Below are 22,694 nucleotides of genomic sequence, written 5' to 3' on the forward strand. Positions count from 1 at the left end.
TCAAGGCCCAGACTCATCCCAATCTGCTATCAGTACTTAACCGAGGTGTTCAGTTAAAAGTCACCCAGTCACCCTCTAACATCAGTGGGGACACCCCAGCACCTGCAAAGGGCGGCTCAGCTCCAGGGTGAGATGATCAACCTCTCCATGTGGTACAGAGGGTCTCCAGGGTCATCAGCTGCCTGATCTTAGTGTGTTTGTTAATGGCGTAAAGTTAGGCGGCATGAAAGCAAGCTCACCTTTCCACAGTCTATGTTACATGCCATGTTAAAACACTCACGCTCACCTGGGGAGAGGGGGACGTTACACACTCACCACTTCCACGGATGCACTCACCACTTCCATGACGTGGGCACTCCACTTGGACAGAAGCTGCAGTCCTCGTAAAGCGAGATCAAAGAGCTCCCTGTACTCTTCGTCTGATTTCTGGCTGTCTAGTCCTGAGCCAGTGACCACCTGGAGGACATCACATCACATCAAGGCCAGACTCAGCAACTTGCTGCAGAGGCTTCGCTGAGCCAAACAGCAGCCACAGATCTCTCTCTCAAATCCCAGATGAAATGAATTCACCGTGACCTTATGATCAAGCTAAAATTGCGCAGTGCATATGCTGTCCCTCAGGAAAAGGGGGATAACTTGGCAAGGCTTTTTTTACCCAGGCAGTCAATTTATTTCCTACAGAAAAATGAGTCTGACCTGTCACCTCAGAGCAAATAACTGACTGTTTTCATTCCTTTGCGATGGTTAATACTACTGAAATCCTTGAGAGTCCTTTACTGACTTAAAAGTTCAAATAAGCACTTACAAATGCCAGAAAGGACTGAGAATGCTAACAATTCATTAAACTAACAGTGATGAATGAGGATCAGACATTTGCAAAAAGCAGTCACAATCACATCAGAGAGGGCTCCCGGATTCAGTAATGGAAAGAGCAGAGATGTCCTCATGAACTTTCTTGGAAGCCCTGACCAATAGCTTTGTGTAATAGAAAAGACCCATTTGCAAGACATGGGTGTTCTGCCACCTGGCTGACAATAAACATTTAGTTGGACAATTTTTTCTACGTCTTATTTTAACCGAGCTGTGGCTGAAGAGTAGAAGCTTTTGCAGTAGATATTCCAGGGCACATGGTTTTGCAGGGGCCTTTCACAACTTGCTTTTTTATTGCTGAATCGAGAAGTGGTTTGTTCCGCTCATGTCCTTCTTCTTCCCTCAACACTGGCCTTGGCAGACCGTGCTCCTGCCACACTTGTTCTCTCGCAGCCTTGCCTGTCTAACGAGCCTGAGCTTACCTCACTGTTGCTGTAGCGAGCGAGCTCTGAGATGAAGCGGATGTGGTCATCTCGGATCTGGACCATCTGCTCACAGATGTTGTACTGGGGACTTATGCTGCTCTGAGTGCACGTCCACCTGGGCAAAAGAGCAATGGTTTCAAGGACAGGACCCAGGGCTCCACTCAAACACCCCCAGGGACAAAGCCCTGCACTCAACTGCTCTCTTCACTTCAACATGCTCAGGACATGCCACCTTCAGGGCAAATGTCAGACCATGTCTTCTCTCTCATGTCCCCTGAGCATGTGAGGTTTTCCAGAGGTGATATCACAGAGGGTTGCTTGCCTCACCTTTCGGCCTGAAGGTCTCTGCTCCATCCACCCTGAAGGCTGCTCTCCATGTTAGGCTCACCTACCCCCATGGCAGAGGTGGCTATTTCCCAGGCCACCATTTGACAAGCTTTCAGAGAAGGATGAACTGCAGAGCCTTGGCATCGTCTGCATCCTTTCTGCTAAACTGAAGGATAATCATCCCCTTAGAGGTCATCCCTCCAGGGCTGCCTTCTGCAAGGAAAGACCCTCCAAGGGGCCAGCAAGGAAATATCCCTCCCACTCTGTTTTTGGTTCTGGTTCACACTACCAGCTCAGCGAACCACCCCGAGTATAAATGACGAGCAGAAAATGATTGAATGAACTAGATTTTCATTTGCATTGAGCCACAGGTACCGTGCAACAGTGTAAATGGGGCCCTAAACGAAGGCAGCGCTCCCCTTCCAAAGGCACAGTCATATGAAGTCATATCCCCTTTTTTCCTACACTGTCTTAGCCACAGATGTAGAACCAGAATGGCTCCACCAAAATGCTTTGTGCAAGCAAACGCCTGTCAGTGAGACTCTCATGTCCTACTCTGTCATCACAACATAAAAGTTCAGAGCTTGCTCCCACCCCCCTCGCCCAAATAACTGTCCATCTTAAGATAGATAGTCATCTTCTCCAATCTAGACTGGCTGTACAAAAGGAAGGTGAGAAACCTGCCTTTGATATGGACATAGCCATGAAGACATATTCCTACAATTAACTGCGAGGCACTTGCTGCCAATATTTGTGATGGTAGAAGGTCCTGGAAGTGCTGGGCTATGTCATCCCTTGCGAGATCCGTCCTCCCACAGTCCCATCGCTTGGCTCTTACCCGTTTCAATGTCCTGTGCTCCCCACCGGACAATTGGCAGGTTGGCCGGAATGGCCAGGGCTGCACCAGCCCTCCCTGCCACACACAACCTAGTCCACAGTGCGGAAACAAAGCGCCATGCGGGAAAAACACCAATGAATTCCACTTTCACGGAGACAGGGAGGGAAAGAAAGTGACAAAAACAGTATTAGTAAGAATTATGTGGGGATTATATGGAACCACCTCGGCAGACTTAGTGTTGGGACTCCCATGCAATTTGCTGGGAAAGCAAGCGAGTGAGGAAGAAACACGGGTTAGTAAGGTACGGCACACAGACCTGGTAAGACAGATTTCGAGACAGACATTAAAATTGTGCACAGCTGGACGGCCCACGGGCTACCTTGGCTTTGAGATGAGAAAATGAATGAAGCTGACACGTTTCGTTGAAATGTGCTTTCTGGATATTTGGAATAAAAAGGTGTATATTTTTAGATCATTTTTCCCTTTTAAATTGAGTTTTCAAAAATATTTTTTAAATTTACATTTTGTAGACTTTTAATATTTTAATCGAAACCGTTTGATCAGGAAGTTTTGCCACATTGTTTTCAAATTTATCATGAAAAAAATCAATCGGCACTTTTCAACCAGCCTTTGGGAGGACAGGGGAGAGCCGTTCCCGGGTGAGCCACGCGGCGGGCAGAAAAGCCGGACCCTCCGGGGTGGCAGGGGACGAGCAAACAGACGCAGAGAGATGAGACTGCAGGAAATCTGACTTCCACGCAAGACGGTACCACGGGTGAGTGGCCACTTGGTGGTGAAAGCCAGGCTGTGATCAGTGGTTACAGCCCGACAGCTCAGACAGGCTTTGCTTACGTGTGGTTGCAAACACCGTCCCGAGGATATTCAAACCTAACACTGACTCTTCCAGCAACAACTGAGCACCAGGCAAAGCTACAAGGACAAGTGGGGCCTCGCACACGCCTGGTGTGATCTGAAACAAGGTTTGCAAATTCATCTGACGGGAGCATCAAACTGTCTGTGAACCCAGGCTGGGAAGCAGGGCTTTACACCCCTGAGCACTGTCGTAAAGACTCCGTTTCTGCCCTTCTCCCACAATATTAATTCATTTCCAGTGCATCTGACCCCCTGGTTCAACCCTCCTTCTTGCTGCCCTTCTTCACGAAACCTGCTTGAAGTAGAGGAGACGCCCTGGCTACTGCAAAGAGAGATCCCGCTGCCGTGTTCACGCTCTGGAGGATTTTGTCCCTGGGGTGAAAAATGTGGATTAAAATCTCTCCAGAGCAGGGACACGCTGCTCGCACTCACACACCTCCGGGCACGCACACCTCCCAGGCACTCAGCGGCCGGGCCCACACACCCGCGCGCTGCACACGCACGTGCTCGGGGGCCGGCGAGGACATCTTCCCATGCAGGGACAGGGAGGTACACACGCGAACACAGAGCTGGCACGCCAGGACTCACACCTCACAGGGACACACACGGGTACCCGTGCACAGACCTCACGCACGCTGGAGAGTTGCGGCTCCCACGGCTTTCGGGACACACACAGAAGCCAAGAGACATTATGGCAGGCACTCACTTGGATTTGTTCTCCTCATAGTGAGCACTGGTCTTAATGTATCTGGCCAGTTCTATCTGCATATCGCCGAATAAAGGAACCACCTGCAGCTGCTGGAAAAGAAAACAAAAGATGGTTGAAACACGGCGGAGAGCGAGCCCGTGGCCCCAGCGCAACACAAGGGACTACGGCACAGCATCCTGCGTCTCCGAAGCTATGGAAAGTGTCAGGCTGTTTAAAGCAAGGTGCAAACCTGGACTCAGGGTCATTTCACACCTAGGAAGCGACCAAAAATGATCACAAGGCTTTTTGTGCGAGGAAAATCACCCCCTGCGAGTGCTCTGGAGCCCTGGACTCGCAGATGCCAGGCTGGTTATTGCCAGACCGGTTCAGTGCTGAAACCGGCCAGAGGAAAGGCTCTTTTTACAACAAAAAGAAAGAAGCGTATTCTTGAGCAGGGCTTATTGCCTCCCACCATAATCCTCCAAGAGAACAGAGGGATGAAAAGCTAGCACGTTGGTATTTTGGCAGCAAGTTGCTGCGGCTCCCTTCAGAGGGGAGCTGTAGGCTGCTCCGCTGCTGGGACCGCCAGGGATGTGGCATCTTTCCCCAGGGACCCAGCCTGCACTTTGGCACTGCAGCTGCAGTGATGTGTCTTAAAACTTCTCCATGAAGGGAAAGACACAGGCAACAGCTGCCTGCAATATCACATGGCTTGATTGCCCTTTATCTCTCAGGAATATTTGGATGGGAAATAAAAGCAAAGTGCACAAAACGTACCTCGAGCTTAGACAGGTCCCTGCTTTCAGCTGCAAACAAAATTCAACCAGGAGCTACCAATAGCTCTTCAATAAGATATGAAGCTTCAAGTTCACCCAGCTACAAAAGCCTTGCCCCAAAATTCAGGGATGACAGTGGCACCCTCCCTGTCCTATTATCACATGCTTCTCTTCTCAGGCTGGCTTGCATGGAGGATGTGCCATGCTGTCATCAGGGATTCTCAGTGGCGCTTTCATAAAAGGTTTAAATGAAGGGGTAGTTCATTTTCACTACTCAAATTCCTGGTCAATCCACTAGAAATTTAATCAGAAGCCAATAAACAGATGTAGTAAGAGGAGTAGTTGGCCTTTTCTTATTGAGATCTGATAGTCTGGAGTGGTACTTAACTGATTAGGTGAGACCAGAGCAGATGTTGGGGAAGTGCAAATGGAAAACAAGCTGGAAAGGGAAAGTTATTCCATGCAATGGAAGATATTTTACCTGATTCTCTGATGGCCCACAGCACTTTGCAATAAACAGCAAATCTGTTTGAATGCACCAAGATGACCAAACGCTACAGATCACACTGAGGGCTTGTTTTAAACTGAGATTCAGTTGAATTAGCAAAGCTGAACCAGGGAAAACTCGGAAGACTCCAAGGGCTGGCGTGATAAATCATCTTTGCAGAGCTGCAGCCCTCAGCAGTCTCCCCAGCGAGGAGGGTATTCAACCACCTCATCATTGCCCCATCCATGAGGTTACGGTGTCTGTCTGTGGCTCCCTACATGGGAGTTTGAGCCCTGCTCTCAGACCTGTCTCCAGGAGATGATGCAAACTGGGGTAAATATGTCCCCACTTGGTCAGGGTGAGGATGCAGCAGCTGGTACGTCAACCTTTCATGAAACCAGCTGTCTAAGCTCACCCATCCCCTCCCCTTGCTCAGATCCAGTGCATCATCTATAACTGCAAGCTGGGGCAATAAGCAGGGAGGCATCCTGTACCCTGTCACCACCACTGACCTTGTTTTTGAGGCTCCTCAGCAGCTCTCTTGGTAAAGCAGCAGTGAGAAGCCACTCTGCTGATGGGGAAGGAGCACTCTGCGGACCCCCAGAAATCATCATCCTCTCATTTTCACTGATGTGGAGCAAACATTAGTAACAAAACCTAATCTTTCCATCTCAGAAGGACTGCTCAAGGTCTAAAGGAAAACTAATTGCTCCATCTGGGAAGTTATTCTGTCGTCCTCTCGCTATACTGTTATTCTTTGCTGCCAATACATTTGTCCCTTGCCAGATCCCACCATGCCTCCTACAGCTGACCTGCCCCAAACCTGAGATGCCTCCTAGACGCAGCCTGTGCACAGAAGCAATGGAAAGAAGGTGTCATTTCCCCCTGCGAATGCCACAGGCAGTGCTGTGTGGGGTCTCAGCCCCCCTCTCTATCTGCCACCGGTGGCTGGTGGCTTGCGCACACACCAGAAGCAACAGGGTTATCCCAAACCCTTCTCGTGCTGAGTGGCCCTGGGGCACTGCAGCCTGGTCTCGAGCTGAGGACCAGCCCTGGGCTGGACTCAGCTGCACATGTGCATGGACAGAGGGAGGCTGCACGGCTGCTTCCCACCCTGTCACGGGGAGCATCCAGTTCTTGCAGGCCTTTCCCCAAAACCTGGATCTCAGCTAAGACAAAAACGATTCATCAAACCACCAGGTGAGCCCTCTGAGGAACTTGCTGAGCATCTCCAAGTTCCAGCTGACACAAGCTCCCCAAGAAGCTTTTTCTGTCCTATGGGGAGCACAGTTTATACATGAAGTAAGACTGCCAGGTCACACATTGGCTGGCCAGCTGTGTCCCCTGCCCCTCAGCTCAGCAGCCCGCTGAGGGAAAGGAGAGTGCAACCATCACCTGCCCAGACCTCAGCAAACCAGCCAGGTTTGCCCCTGGCCTGAAATAACGGTGCTTCTCCGGAGACTGCAAACCTGCGCCAGAAACGTGCAAAGAGATAGAAGCGATGTCCGCCTGGCACACCCTTCCCCTTCCACCAAACAGACCTCCCATGTGCCGTCCCCATCCTTTACCCCTCAGCAAGAAGCAGGCAGAGCCACAGCGGCAGCCGGCTGCCCGGCAAGGGTGTGCAGGGCACTGGGCTCCCACCAGTTCCAGCACCAGCACCGCGGGAGCACAGCCAGCCCCAGGCACTGCTCACACATCCAGAGCCTTGCTGGCACTGAGGGCCAGCATCGCTTGTCTCACCTGTGCTGCACCTCTATGCCCATGCATGTTCACAGCCATCTCATTCCTCATCCCTTGGCCTAGATAATTTCTCAGCCCTTTGGGTTTTTTGGACCTGTAAATGATTCCCGTGGTTTGGGTTTTGCTGGCAGCATGAGCAATGGTATAGGTCCCTAATTCATTGGTCTGCAATAAACTCCAGCCTCACCCAGACAGGTCACTGACCTTGAAGAATTTGTCTATTTTGCTAAGGTTGATTCTCTTCTTGGCGTCCAACTTGTAAATGTTGCTGACATTCCCATCCATGAGATACAGGCCAAACCCCATCACCTGGAGAAGACAGAAAGGCTAGATTTCATTAGCATGAAGTCAGCAGCACAAGTCAAAGACAGTTCTCCACCACTTAGCATAAGGAAAGACCACTTTGGGCTCCAATACCACCTGACACTCATGAGGAGCCTGTATAAAATGTGCAGGCATCTGCAAGGATGTACACGGTAGACAGAGGACACACGATGGATTGTTTTCTATACAAAACCACATGACACTCACTCTGGTAATTTGTTCCTCCTCTTTCCCACATAACAACAACCCAAAAGTCTTCTCCACCCGAAGGCGAACATTTACTCCCAGAGAAGAATTGAAAACATTTAAAATATTGTCCTGGATCTATTTTTTTCCTTTAATTCAGTACAAATCATTACAGATATTCAAATTACACACATTATCCTTCAAAGAACCTTGGTTGACTCATAGCGTGGTAATGAAATTCTTATGGTAATAGTGACTGCAATGACTTTAATAACTGACTTACAGTAAGGAAGAATATACAAACCAAGCAGATACTTTGGCATGTTCATCTCTAGGGCTCTTTAGAGTCAAACCAAACATGGAAGGATCTGCCTTCTGCAGGGAATTATTGCTGGGAATGGGCATCAAGCAGAAAATTCAGGGTTGCAAAGTTGGCGGTGATTTTGGCATGTCCTGTTACCCAGGTCAAGCCTGTGATCCCACACACCCACGCACAACAGAAAAACCCCTTCTAGCTGTGGAGAATGCAGGGCACCCACTGGTGCTCTCGTCTACCGGCTAGAGACCACCACCACACACATGCCTAGTCCCAGGCAGGCAGAGCTGCTGGCAACCTTGGGAAGGACTGGGGGAAAAGATAGAGATGGAGATGGGGAAGAGCAGAGGAAAGGGAGAAAGGAAGGTTTTTATATGGGAATATGGGAGAAGGCCAGAAAGGACAAGAGAGAAATGATGGGAGAAGGTCCAAGTTACAGCAGGAAGAGAAGCCACTCATAGCACTGCCTGACAGAGGTGACACTCCAGAGCACTGGGGTGGGACATCTCTGACTCATGGCCACATCCAGCCTGTTCAGCTATGAAGAAGTGAAAATGGGAGGATTGAGGTATTGCAGCAGAGGGGACAAAGTAACAGCGATCAGAAGGGAAGGAGGAACAGGAGGAAGGCAGCTTTGGTGCTGCACACGGGGAGCCTTCCCATCGCACAGCCACCCCTGTGTCCAGAGGATGCTGGCCCTGCAGAGAAGGGATGCATGTAAACCCAAAGGAGCAAAAAATAAAGAAAATTAAGATAAACATTGTCCTGGGAGGGAATTTCATTTTACTAAACCAAAAGTGACACTATGCAAGCATCCAGCCCCATAAGCATGGCCGAATCTCACCTTTAAGAGCATGTGTTTCTCGCTGGGAGTGAGATACATCTTGTTTTCATAGTAATCCACACAGATGTTGACAATATCAGCCAGCAATTCCTCATAGCCAGGGATAACCTCAAGTTGTTGGTGCAGACACTAAAACATCAACAGGGGCCATGTTACCCGTGTGGACAGAAGAACAGCAGGAACCAGGAGAGAAACATATTTGAAGTCTTAAGACTAGTATGATAAGAGGTTTTTTCAAGCCCTCGTCTGTGTGCTTTTCTTAAGTTCCAAGCAGAAGATTGACCTCATGGTACCACCTGTAAGGAACAACCCTCCCTCTGCCTGACAGCTCTCCCCTTTAGACTGATCACAACAGCCAAACACCAGACAGTGAGACATAAAGAAAGGTGCCTCAGAAGCAGACTTTCTGACTCTCTCCTGTCTCTATGCAATATTTCGCCCAACAAGCAGAAGCTACAGAGCCTGTGGAGTGTGGAGGGCCCTGGGTCTGACCTGCAGTCCCCATGCAGTTGCAGAGATGGGCTGGATGGATTTACTGGGGAAAACAGGGGAAGAGTTTCTGGCAGAAACCCCTCCCAAGAGCTCTTCTTGCATTTTTTACACCTTCACCTTTGTCTTGACATAAAGATACCTTCAAAGCCACCCAGGATGACCCATGAGAAGAAGATACTGCTAGAATTATACACCCTGGTCCAAAAATCATCAGCTGGGCAATGACCCAATGAACAAGGCAGCTACTGCTACAGTCCTGTCTGAAGTACTCTCAGCCCTGGTGAGACTGTTGCCTCTCTCTACCCACAGGTTCTGAGGAAAGGGACCTGCCTGTGTGATGCGGTTGTGGTTTGCCAGGAACATGGAGAGGTTCTGGGATTCCTGGATGGACTGGGGGTCTGCCATCTTCCGCAGAAACTGGGCAGCTCTGGAAGGGAGAAATCCAACATCACCAAGGGCCACTCACCCAACACAAGACTCTCACCACCCATCTTCCTTCTTCCACCTGCAGCTGCAATGCAGCAGCCTCGGAGTGCCCCTGCAGTACAGCTCTGCTCTTTTCTCGTTTTACCAAGAGGGAATCGAAACACAGTGAGGCTCAGAGATTTGCCTAAACTCACGAAGAGAGCCTACAACAGCACAGACACCCAGCCTTCAGCCTCCCAATGTCCACCTGACCTCACTGCTGGGATGACCAGGCGATCCCTTGCAGACCAGGCACAGTCTGGTCCCTGGTCCCACTGCTTTGCCCTCTCTCACCTTTTGTAGGCGGAGTGGTCATTTTTGACACTGCACTTCATGTTCTTCAGCTCATCCAGGACGGCAAACATGTTAATGAACTTGCCCAGCGTGAGGAGATAGGCCTCGGAGACAAAGTCCTTCCTCCTCTCAGCGTGGCACAGGCGCTTTACCTCGCTGCAGAACCGCTCGATGGCCTTGCGCTGGAAGGCAGTGGGACAGGGTCACCTCAGCAGCAGCTCGTGTGCAGTCACCACGCCACCGAAGGGACCCTCCTCCACACACCCACCACCTCCTTCCTTTAACAAAAACATGTTTCTGCTGGGGATCGAGGCTCCAGGGTCCCTCTTCACTGTTGCCATGGAAGAAAGCAGCGTTACAAACCACTGCAGTCAAACGTCCGCAGTGCTGGAAGGGAGCTCAAACCTTCTATTTGTGCCTGCCCCGGGCATGGCGTGTTCTGCAAAATGAAGCTTCGGTTTTTTAGGTGGGGCATAAGGACCTCATAGGACATAAAATCTAAAAATGATGGTGAAACCCAATTGCAGCCAGTTATAAACACAGGTGGTGATGGGGAGAGGTCCCTGGAGCCCACAGCAGCTCTGTGTTTGCCATGTGGTCATTGCTCTGTTGGGATCTAAGCGTATTATTTTGTCAAGCGCCTCAAGTGTAGCAACTGCTAAATTTAAACTTTGGTGTTTTGCCAGCTGCCCCCTGAGTTTAGGGGGCTGTGAGCACCTCCCTGCTCCTGCTGGCACAGGAGGGGGCGTCCAGCTCCATGGCTGCATCCCACCCCAGGCACCAGCTGCACCACCAGCTCTCAGCTTTCCTGGCTTTGCTTCAGAGGGCAGAGCAGAAGAGCGAGCTGTGCTGGGGCCGGTGGAGAAACAGCTCTTCAACATCCACCAGCCAACATCCCTGAAAAGCAGGAGCCTGTGCCACCCATTAGCTCCACATAGTGGAGGGCTTAGGTGTGCTCATTCCCAACTTGTATGCAAGATTTCAGGGCTGAGCAAGGGACACACAGGTTTTCCTTCAAACAGGTCTCAGGTATCTGCTGGTGGCTGCAAGGAAGAGGACTACTGGGGGGCTCTCCAAGCTGGCCTGGCAGGCAAGGATAGCACAGCTCTGCTTAGGATAAGTTACCACTGAAGTAATAAATTATTTTTGCCTCTCTCCTTGAGCACTTACCTGAAAATACATGAACTTCATAAGCTTGGTGACTTCTGGCTCCAGGACTTCTACTGTCTTCTCATAAATCTCCACTCGGTTTGGCTGTTCGTTACATTTCACCTGCGTTGCAAAGATAAATCATCCTTGTTAGCATCAGAGTTTCTATCACAGCTGTGGCCTGCAGTGGCCACCATCTTCTGCATGTTTCACAGTGAATCCTGTCCCCATCTGAGGACAACGGAGGGACCCGAGAGGGAGCTTCTTCTCGAAGCAGTAGGTGACAGCAGGAGCTATTTCTCAGATGTGAAATTCTCTCCATGCATTATAAACAGGCACAATCCTGACTCTGAGGAATAAAAGTCTTCTAATGCATTTGTCTGGGGTGGAACACATGCAATATGGAGTCTGGACTTGCTACACAATGTGGGAACATTATATCATAAAGTTATCTGAGACTTTGTGGTGCAAAGTCCCATGGACACACAAGGCACCAGGCTATGGCTCTGCTATAGCCTCACTGGGATAATTTTGGTTCTGTTGTCGACCCGTTAAAATTCGCTGGGCTTGTATGCAGCTAGCAGCAATGAAGCGAGTCATCTTCATTGGAATCCTAGGAAGCTAAATTTAAAGACTTATTCAGTTGTCATCCATCTCATTTCCAAACAATTACTTGCAGTCATTACCAAACTTTTAGGGAGAACCCCAACTGCCCATGGCAATGCATCCTGCTGTCCTCCTCTGGTTTTGTTTCCAGTTGTTGCTGACACAAGGCTGCTATGGGGCTGACAGCTCTGGTGCAGATTTAGTAGCCCAGTAGCTGATCCACAGGGTGCAAGGGGACAAATCAGCTGGCTGTGGGAAGATGCAAAAGTAGCTTTGCCCTCTCTATAGTGGGGAATCTAATATCCCTGCCTGGGTGCTTCATACTGCAGTCAGGCAATATTGATGGCCACGAGGATGCAGCTCGCAGGAGGGAGGGGTGGTGCACATTTAGGTGTGGGCTCTGTTCTTTACCTGTAAAACCACGGTCTCTGATGTAGCACAGGGAGGTGTACATGGCCGAGCAGCCAGGTTGGGGGGCTGAGAACAGGACCCCTTGGTCATGCGCCCCATGGCAAAGCGCAGGGGTCATTGCAAGATCAAATCTGGTGAATCTGTAAATGAACCCTCTGCTGTGGTGGTGTCTGCTCCTCCGTCACAGGCAGCACTGCCTGCAGCCCCGGGGGGGAGGACGGGGCAGAGAGCAGGGACCCCACGAGTTGCACTGGGAGAGGCACAAACATTGCAGGGGCAACAGGGATGGGAGAACTCTAAACCAGCAAAACAGATGATCTGCAGCACTGTCTTGCCATCAGCTCAGCCACAACCTGCCTTCCATTAGCATAGCCAGGAGAGGCAATAGCAGCACAGCATCAAATATAAATGGGAGATAAGCAAATACCCAATCAACAGCAGAAATCTCCCTGTGGCTGGGTCTCATGAGACCATCAGCAGAATATAACCCGAGGGGAACTGACGTTTGACCCTTCCTGGGGAATCACAAACATGGGCATTGCCAGCCATGTGGAAATATTTTTTCCTGGCTCCATGGAAGCGCTGCAACCCCTTTTATCCGTAGGGTTAATGGAAGTGCACTGCGCCCATCCCGCCGCGCTGTCAGCCAGCGTTTTTGCAGTGATCCAGCACGTGTTCACATTGCGGAAGACAGGGTCTGAGCTGGAGTCTGAATCACGATCAATGGGCCACGTGGGCAACCTTACTCATGTCTGTAGGTGTTTGCAGGATGAAACCACCAAGATTCAGGTTGGAGAGAGGACTAGAAACAGCTGAAGCAGAACTAACAGTAGAGGAGGAGAATGATGAAGCATGGGGGTAGATTAGGACCTTCAGGTTAACAGCAGCAAAAAAGGGCATTTGGTGAAATGTTTCTGGCATATCGAAGTGCTCCTTCACACATCCTCCCACAGCACCTACAATTCTGGGGCTCCCACAGGAGCAGAGAGAGCACCCCAGAGTCTGGCAGTAGTTTGGGATGCTGAAACCTGCCCCAGCTGCCTAATCTGCTCTGTGTGAGTCAGGGAGAGCCCGTCTGCCACATCTGGAGAGGACCCGCTGTTGTCATCCCAGGCTCCTGGGCTCCCTTCTTCCCACAACACAAGAGTCCCACTCAGCACGGGGGCGATTTTTAACTGAAGCTGAATTTCCTGATGTCATGTAATGGTATGATACCATACCATGGGATCAGGAAAGCCTGGGGGTTGGACTAGATGACCTCTAGGGGTCCCTTCCAACACAAAACATTCTATGATTCTATGATATGAACCAGATCTGATAATTTTACTCTCAACTTCCAAAAAGCAACCGCCTTTCCCTGAAGCAAACTCCATCTCCCCACAACATGAGAGAGAAAAATATTCAAGCAGTGCACCGGGAAGTAAATAACCACACTGCTTTAATGAAAGCAAAGGCTACCCATTCTCCAGACAGAGAAGCGGATAAAGACCCAAGTGACAAAATACAGCCATATCCCAAGTACCGTGCTGGAGCAGAGCTGTGCTCAGCTAAGTCCTGTTAGCAGCTGTAGGACAAACAAGCTGGTCCTGTGGGGAGGAGATAACTTGAGGTGTGACTGCTTTGGGGAGCAGGAGAGGGGCTCATGAAACGGGGAAAAGTGTATAGGGCAGTTGGCTTGCGGCGAGGATGACTGAGCCGAGAGGCACTGCTAGGGAGTGTCAGGGCTGGAGCTTTCATATACAAGAGAGGGCAGAGCAGGTGCCTTTTGCTAGGGCAGCAGTGTAGATCTGCTTCTGAAATGGCTAGCAGCCACTGAGACCAGTGGTTGAGACTTTGGTGGGGAGGGGACAGTTTGAAGAGTTGCTGGTCTCTCTTTTCAACCTTTCTATCTGCTTCCGCCTTCCCTGCTTTGTTGTTCATCTGTCTCTGATCCAAACTAACGCATACTGAAGACAAAACCAAGTAGGTGCTCTGGGAACATCCCTGCCTGGGAAGGGCTTGAGTACCTGGGGGATGGCTCGTGAGCAGCTCCTCCATGTGTAAAGCATCACAGCATACTCGTGGCCTTCTTCCAGCATTTCATTCTGAAAGACAGAGAGGTGTTGCTGGGGCAGGGAACGCACCGCAGGCTCGGCATCGCTGGGGCAGCGCCTGGGGGACTCACCATGCTGGAGTGCACCGTCGCCTGCTCGATGTACCTGGCGATGCCGGTTACAAAGGCATTTCTGTCTTCAAAGTTTGTGTCAAAATTAGCCTATGGGCAAAACAAAGAGACAGAGATTAAAACACAGCTTGTTGTTTGCTCACCTGATACAGTCCAGCCTGGGATGTGCTGGCAAAAAGCAGAATCAGTGGGGCTCTCAGGGCATGGGAGCAGCTTATGAACAATTTGAGGTGCTGCACCTCTAGGTCTGAAGTAGATTCATACATGCAGCCTGAGATGCTTCTGAATCACATGTGTTCATTAGAAGAAATCCTGCAAATTATGTGTGAAAATATGGCAATCAAGACTGACCAGGTGGGGTTCAGTTACAGGGAATTGCAGCCACACCAGAGAGCAAACCAACAGCAATTATTCTAAGGATTTTAGCTTGGTAACTCAAAGACAGATGCAGCCTCATTAAATTTCTATTTGTGCCCTGGCTGCTAGGGGAAGACCACATCCTGTCACCAGGAATTGCAAAGAATAAACACACAGAAAGGGCAGGGAACGAGATGTCTGGAAAACATAAATATGAAAGTCAGCACTCATCCAGACTATTATCAGTGCTGGTGTTGCTCTTGCAAGCAGATGCTTTGGGATGAACAGTTGTTTTGGAAGTTGAGCGGCTGCTTTGGGTTGGGACAGAGGAGCAAAAAAGCACAGAGAAGGGCAGGGGATGAAAAAGCAGCTCCTCAGCCTCGCTGCGCCGAGTGCCCGTTCACACGCTCTGTGCTCGGGTAATTTCCTCCACGAAGGCTGGCTGATGGGATCTGCTGGAGGGCAGAGCGTGCACAAGTCCCAGGCGCCCAGAGCCGCTCCTTGCAATGACATTAGCATTGCAGCGACTGCATTCACCTCAATAGCTGATTTCCTGAGTAGGAAAGCTGGGAGCACAGACCCCGTGGCCACAGGGCTACTCTTCTTAGTGCCGCCAGGACATTGCATGTGACAAGAAAAGCTAAGGCTGCATATGCATTTCTGGCTAGCAGGGGAGAGGGCTACATACAAACCAAGTATGATGAGGAGACAGGCTTGGGCAATATCTCTAGATCCAGTTTAGATGAAGTTTTTTAGGCCCAGTGGTGTGCACATGCTCATGGTCCTGAAAGAAGGCTGTGCCGTAAGGCTGGAGCCTGAGCCCCTCACAGGACACAAGCCAGCAAAGAGTAAAAACGATTTAAAGAAAAGATAAGGAAAAATGATATGAAGATTTTCCAGAGAGAGTTGAAATTTGAACAGCCCAGAACCTCCTCTGGGTTTGATAACCCGTAGAGGCACTAACGCTACTGAATGAGCCCGCAGCCTGACCTGCTGAAAGGGATACTGTAATTCCAGACCCCCGCAGACATGGCACGGCAATCACGGTACGGGTGTATTTATACACTGCCATGGGTAGGTCCAATTCAGGAGTGGCAGGATGGAGAAAGCAACCCCATATTATATTTAACACTGGGTGTGTCCTATAGGGCAGGGCGTGGCGTGGTGGCCAAGCAGCCAAGGCATCCCGCTGCGGATCCAAAAGCAGGAGGTTGAGCCTTGTCCTGGGCTCATGCCAAGCTCTGCTTGGTCAGTGCAGCTGCAGCTGAATCTGTGGTTGTTCAAGGCAGAGGAGCGACTGTAGCGACTGCCCTCCCTTGCATGCCACCAGCTCCCCAGACCGGCAGCTCCAGCTGTGCGAGCGGCACGGCCCGGCCAAAGTCAGGCAGAACTTTGATTTTGACCTACTTAGAGGCATGCGCTACCATAAAAAGGAAGCACAGAAATATGTGCGTAATAAAACATCACTGAGAACTTTCTGTTGTTATCACAAATCTTATCTCCTGCTTCTTACCCGGTCATGCACCCTGGTCCTCATTTTTTAACTTTCCTATGTCTTGCTCATCCTTAAAGATCCCTTTCACCAATCTCTAGTGCTTTCCTTTTAAAGCCTTTGGGAACAGATTTGTGGCTAGATCTGTTCTGAACATTTCCTTAAACATGATGAACCCAGGATGTTTTCAGCTAGTTCTCACAGCACCACGTGCCCCTGTGCTTTGTATGAGCCACCGGAACCACCCTCCCTGCCCCACCACCTCCGGGAGCTGCAGGTACCTGGTACATGATGGAGGACGGAGGCGGTTCGATGCATGGCTGCTGGTCTGGCAGAGGCAGCTCCTCCAGCAAGTCCACGTTGGACAAGGCATCCTCTAACGTGACGTGAGTGGTCATGGTTCTGAATGTTCAGTTTCCGTGCTAAATCCAAAGTAAAAGAGAGGGTGATAGACAGACAGACGACAGCCAGAAGACCGAGTGGGAAAGTGCCGAAGGACAAAACCGGAACCACGACTGGCTGGCGCTGCAGGAGGCATGATCCCGGTTCATCTCGTTTTCCTTTTCTTGTGTATTTAACCTACATCTCTGTGTCATCTCTCCTTCCCTGATTCAACAGCAGAGTAGGAATGCAGAATAAGAGGAACACAACTACCCACCCATGCCCTTCTCTGCTTAACTCTATGCAAATCTGCTTGAGGCAGAGCACAGCTGGGTGCTGCAGTGCAGCTTCGGCAGCCCCACATGAAAACGTGTGCTCTGAAATGCAAAGTGGCACTATCAAAAATATCTCTCAAAGCAGCACGATTAGAAAAGTATGCCCGATGCTGACACTCACTTGCTCTCCTTCTCACATACATGAACGGCGCTGGAAGCTGTAAACAACAAACTGCATTCTCAAAGGTGAACCGGAAAGGATCGAGTGCTGCGCAGGCCGGCTGTGGCACTGCAAGCAGCGAAAAAAGAAGTTGCTGTTAAAAAAAGAAAAAAAAATAATCCCTGTTTTTACCACACTTGCAGTGCTCCCTGCCCAGTCCCAGCCTGCTGTGGAGCTGCCAATGGTGCCAGTTGCACACAAAATCAAAAGCAAAGGGAAGCATTTCTGAAACGGCTTCTTACTGGCACTTACCCCACACAGGCTACCTGATGGGAACCTCAGGACAAACCTTATCTCCTCTGCCATTCACCTTTGCTGTAAGAGTACAAGCATGGAGGGACAGCGGCTGTCACCCAGGCTGAGCGCTTGTGTAATCACAGCCACAGGGCTTCCCCAGTTAATACCTAATCCATGTCCAATAGCTGTGGCTGACCTAGAGCTTGTGTCTCCTATAAAAACACCCTGCTGCATTTAAACATTTGCAGAGAGAGAACTCGCTTTAAATATTGACAAGTCATTCGACTAGCAAATCGCCTCCCCCAGTGCTTTTTTCCCCACTCAGAGCCTGCCTAGTTTCAAATGTGAGCCATCGAGTTTTATTTTATCACTCTAATCTGCAAGACAGAGCTCTCTATTATCAAAGTTCCCATCAAGATACTCACACATTTCAATACAACACCCTGCAGCCTTCGCTTTGGCTCAGGCAAGCGGACAGAGCTCTTTGCCTGCCTTGTTACAGAGCGTATTTTCCAATCCTTTAATCATCTCTTTGGCTTTTCTCTAAGCTTGATCCAATTTTGCAACTTTTTTGCTGAAGTGCGGACACCGTAGCAGGATGGGGGGGCTCCAGCAGTGTCTGCACAAACGCCAGGTACAACAGCAATGTAGGCTCCCCCCTTGCGTACAATCACACCAGTTCCTTTGGTCGCAAGAGCAGCTCCATAGGCGCTCATATTCAGATGATTATCTGCTACAAATCCCTTAGGTCCTTTTTTTTTTTAATTGAGTAACTGCTTCCAAGAATGTAAGTTTGCTTTTCATTTCCAGCACTGGGAGCATGGAAGGACAAGGGCTTTGGGATGTCCACAGATGGACACACATGCACCTGGCAAGGACCAGGGCCAAGGGGGATGCGCACTGTGTGCAGTCCTGGGGTGGCATCAAGTTGAGTGACGAGCGGGACAACTCTGCTGCTCTGCCTTTTATCATCATTGCTGCCGGCACGCATGGGCTGCAAGAGTATGTATGAGCCTGGTAAAACCAATTCCACCTCCACAAATGCCTCCCCAAGGCACCCGACAGCTGAGAAACAGGCTTGGCTATACCTACAGCTGAAGCACCATGAAATAAGTGCCTGGCGAAAAAAAAAAATCTCAAGCAGCCCTTTACCTCCGTGCTCAAATTTCTGTTTCCTTCTTCACCCCTCTGCTAAAATGGTTTCCTGTTACAAATTGTAGCAACTGTCAAAAAGCAGACATTACCCCCAGCAAGCCGCAGGCAGCAGCAGCTTCCTCCCTGCCTGCGAGCACCCGGTGCTGCTCCGCGCCGGGCAGGCGGCTCCGCGGGCCCAACCCTACGACCTCCTCAGCCGCCCATCGCTCTCCGCCACCATCCTCCAGTGCCTCGAGATTCCTCGGTTCCCAGAGCAACACCCCTGGCACTCACACACGCTTCACTACATAATTCAGGCTTGGGAAGACAAAAACCTTCCAGTTTATAGCTTTGAGGGCTGTGGCTGCTTATTTGGGCTCATTTCTCTTTTTCCTCTAAGTCCAATTCGAAGATCATTTGTGCAAGGTGCTGGCAGTTTGCTGCAATCAAAGATGCTTCCCCGATAACCCTGTGACACCCAAAGAGCTCAGCAACTCAAGGAACAAAACTATTGCTGCTGTTTCGGCCATACCAGGAGATACAGTCTCAAATATGGCATTGGAGTCCTGCCATGCCGGGCAGCGCACAAACCTGCGAGACTAAGCCAGTCCCTGCCCTAAAGATCTTACGCTCAAATAGAGGAAGAGAGGCAGCGTGTAGAAATACATGAACAGCATCGCGCCACAGCGACCGAGTGGTGCAATCGGCCGTCGGCCCACCCCATGCTTTGCCATGGCTGAGCAGAGTGCAAGAATCTGGATGCAGATGGAAAAACTACACAGACTTTGAGGGTTTAAACAGATGAGTCTTTACGGGGACTCCCAATTTCCATTCTATGCTTTCTGAAACCTAACAGCAAAACCAATGGAGGCTATGGGGAAAAGCGTGGTCTGCCAGGACTTCCCCTGGGTCTCATGCCTGTACCAGCCTGTGACAGACAGCAACCTCACAGCCGGAGCGTGTGATGGAGGGGCTACTGGTCCAGGGCCAGCAGACCTGGATCATCACCCCAGATCCTCCACAGAGGAGCAGCCTCGAGCGATCCCCCATCTGCCTGTGCCTCTCGCCTGCTCCTCGGGGTGGCTGTAGGGCTGGCGGGGGCCCTGCTCTTGGTTGGGGTCCACAGCCAGTTGTAGGCATCTATCAGTTAGAGGGGTTATGCACTGGTATGAAGGCTGGGGAAGGCTCTGAAGGCATCAGTGATTGCTTGGCCCAGTCCACAGGGGCTGCCTAGGAGAGCCGAAAGGGGAAGTCCCCACTGCCACAGACCCACGCCGCCCTCTCTCACCTTCCTGCAAAAAGGTTTCTAACACAAACGTGCCAGGGTTGCCCTGGCAAATCCAGCTTCATCCCCTCGGTCCAGCGACGAGGAGGGCAGCCATCAGGTAACATGGCAGTGACCAAGTGGCTCCAGCCCAGGGAAGACCAGGATCCCTGGAGACACTCATCAAAAAGTCCTCATTAAGCCTTAACCACCATCCACCACCTGGGCCTTGGGGCAGAGGCGGCCGCGCTGGGAAGAGGGGAGTCAGCCCATGTTAGTGCTTTGCTGATGGCACACGTGGCCTGAGGCTGGGGGCCGCGCCACCCGGGGAGCAGCACAGCAGCAGCCTGTTCCTCCTGGGGCTTTTTTGCTGCCATAACACGTGCACAGCGGGGCGAGGCTTTCCCTCGCGCACAGGAAGCGCACCCTGCCTGCGGGGACTCAAACACGGGCTGCCGGGAGCCGCCCTGCAAAACTACTTTCTTCTCCGTATCCTGCTGCTGCTCAGAGAGGCTGAAGTCCCTCTGGTCCTACATGTTCTAGCAAAACTGAATGTGAGCCTGGCAGAAGCCAACACCACCCAGCAAGACCCTGGAGAAGGATGCAGCCACCAGGCTGATTTACCTCTTCTGCTAATGAGCATTGGTGCTAACGAGTGCAGTGCTGCCCACACTTTCTGCCCATCTGCTGCAGAAACTTCCTCTCCCCATCCCACATCTCAACCACAATCCCTCTGGCCATCTTTTATGCCTTCTAAAGACAAATGACTACGCTGAGGCACTGGGGCTTCTGGAGCCTGCAGGGAGACAGCCACGTGGGGTCCATGCACAGGGCATGGCCCTACCACCCCAAAGCAGATATTAAGAGTTCCTGACACGATGACTCTGTTGTCGCAGCATCCTGGGGGCCAGATTTAACAGACAGCATAGGAAGGCTTTGGGAAGGAGCGAGGATGGACATCCCAGTTGTCTGAACTCGCAGGGCAGGTCCTACCTTCCCCACCGGAACGCTTGCCCAGAAGTATCGGTGCAATATCATCCTCTTCGCAGCGAAAGGAACAAAGACGTCTTTATTGTTAGAGCGCCTTGGGGGAACAAAGGAAGACTTCTAAAAGCGGGGCCACAATGAATATGTTGCATGCATGTGTGCTCGGCTTGGAAGCTGCACAGCTGAGCGCTCTGGGGAAGTGGCACGGGCTGTTTCGGTTTTTCAGCTCGCCTGCTCCTAACAGCAGACATTCATGTTGGAGCTGCAGTTGCTACCAAGAGCAGGAAAGGAAGCAAGAAAAAATGAGAATTGCCCAGGAGATGGGCAGTAAGACAGGGTCCAAGTCCGGCAAGCCTGGGGTGAGACAAGCAGCAAAATTACTTTTGCTGGGGAAATGGCAATGTGGAAGAGGAGGACAAACTTCTTCTGGTCACTTCCTGATGACCTGAGATTCTTCTCCAGCTCTGGTGCCCAGTCCCTGGGTAACCTGGGAAAGTAACTTAATTTATTTTTGCCCCTGTGATAATGCTTCTCCCTCTTAATCCAAAATAGCATCTAACCTGTGGTCGGGAACTATCCTGGCCCAACAGGTACCAAGCAGACTGATGTCTTGGCTGCATGAAAGCAGAGCATAAGTGCTCCTGGTCATCAATGTAATTTTTAGTCAAGAAGAGTAACTTCAGGGTGCAAAAGCTTAGTTTGACCTCTGCCTAAAATACACGGGAGTAAAGTCCCCTGTGTTTTAGCATGCATGTCATCAACCCCCTCTCACATGCTGCAAGAATTACTTGTAATTGCAACCACCACCACAGTCAGGAGGTTCTGTGCAGGAGAAAATAAACACAGCCAGGATAAGCGAGGCTGGCAGAGCTGGGCTCCTGCCCTGCGCAGACACAGATGTTAATAACCATGAAATTACCCTTCCCATTAAAAAAGGAAGCCAAACTGCATGACTCCTGAAGCTGTTTTTCTGCATCTCCACTCTACGTTTTCTGCCATTCCATTAGGACTGAGTTCCAGACGTCTACACTCCCTGTCTCTCAGCAACACAATTATTTTGGAATTTATTTCTTTCAGAATAACTTCATCTTTCTTTTTCTCACGCCAAAGAGGGTCAAGGAAGGAGGCAGGTATAGGAAGCTACATTTCCAATATAGTTGAGAAATTTAGAGCAAGTTTTCAAGCAACTGCATTGCTGACAGTTAAAGCGCTTCTTGGGAAATTAAATCCGACAGGACAATATTGTCAATAGTTGGCCAATTACTGATCTTCCAAAACCCATCTTCCTATTTTTCACACAAAAATTATAATTGTTTGTTAACAAAATTATTATCACAAAATTAGTCAAGAGACCCTGGTCATAAAATGGAAGATTTTTCCATATTCCTTGGGCTTTAGTAGTAACAATTAACTGTACAGAGAAAAGGAGAAAAGAATTATCCCTTGCAGGGATTACCCTAGAATTACCCGGCTGTGACAGACACCAGAATACGGGGCTAGTCACCCATCTCAGTGAGTAACCCCAGACAACTGTCACTGTGCAAAACACGAGGGTGCTTTTTCTTTCGGTATCCGTGCAGGGCGGGAGGGATGCGGAAGGTTTAGCGCCTCGGCCTAATTCTACGAGATCTTTGTGATCCAACCCCTGCAGTCAGGAACCCCCCGTGGAAAGCGGCAGATGGCGAAGGGGACAAGCTCTGCCGCTGGCCATGGCCTCTGACAGCACACACAACCCTCACCCTTCCCCCTTCTCCGAAACAGCCCTGAGCAGCCAGGGCGGTTTTAGTACGTGCCTCCTCTTCTTCTTCTCCTCCTTCCTTCCCGGTCCCTTCCAACCTATGGGAATTTCCCGCAGAATCCAGCCGTTCCTCCCCAGGCGGGATGCGGCTGGCACCACGCATTTCCAGCGTTCCCGGGTGGAAAGTTCAATACAAAGAAAGGCTCCCCGGGGCGCACCTTGCGCCGGAGCGGTCTCACGCACGGGAAACCCGGCGGTTTGGGAAGGGAAAGGTTTTGCCATCTCCAGCCGACGCCAAAGCACGAACCCGCGGGCGCAGCTCCAGCCCATC

The 22,694-nt window shown here is 50.6% G+C and overlaps 1 protein-coding gene across 2 annotated transcripts in view; it reads right to left on the bottom strand.

Annotated features, from left to right (window-relative positions):
* CYFIP2 (cytoplasmic FMR1 interacting protein 2) overlaps positions 1–17,029 on the bottom strand; it is a 49,922-nt gene extending 32,893 nt beyond the window's left edge. The window contains exons 1-12 of one of the 2 annotated variants that reach the window (XM_035890293.1): positions 16,965–17,029; positions 16,409–16,549; positions 14,279–14,368; positions 14,121–14,198; positions 11,119–11,220; positions 9,949–10,130; positions 9,520–9,616; positions 8,698–8,826; positions 7,232–7,336; positions 4,040–4,128; positions 1,293–1,410; positions 337–456 (exon numbers count right to left, since the gene is read on the bottom strand). In XM_035890293.1, coding sequence (XP_035746186.1) covers positions 337–456; positions 1,293–1,410; positions 4,040–4,128; positions 7,232–7,336; positions 8,698–8,826; positions 9,520–9,616; positions 9,949–10,130; positions 11,119–11,220; positions 14,121–14,198; positions 14,279–14,368; positions 16,409–16,525 — 1,227 coding nt within the window. In that variant the 5' untranslated portion in view covers positions 16,526–16,549; positions 16,965–17,029. Of the gene's footprint in view, positions 1–336; positions 457–1,292; positions 1,411–4,039; positions 4,132–7,231; positions 7,337–8,697; positions 8,827–9,519; positions 9,617–9,948; positions 10,131–11,118; positions 11,221–14,120; positions 14,199–14,278; positions 14,369–16,408; positions 16,550–16,964 lie in introns of both variants that reach the window. The other variant, XM_009634705.2, reaches the window with a different exon arrangement.
* Between the last annotated feature and the right edge of the window lie 5,665 nt (positions 17,030–22,694).

The sequence above is a fragment of the Egretta garzetta genome, unplaced genomic scaffold, assembly GCF_000687185.1.
Source record: "Egretta garzetta isolate BGI_Z169 unplaced genomic scaffold, ASM68718v1 scaffold612, whole genome shotgun sequence".
Classification (NCBI taxonomy): Eukaryota; Metazoa; Chordata; class Aves; order Pelecaniformes; family Ardeidae; genus Egretta; species Egretta garzetta.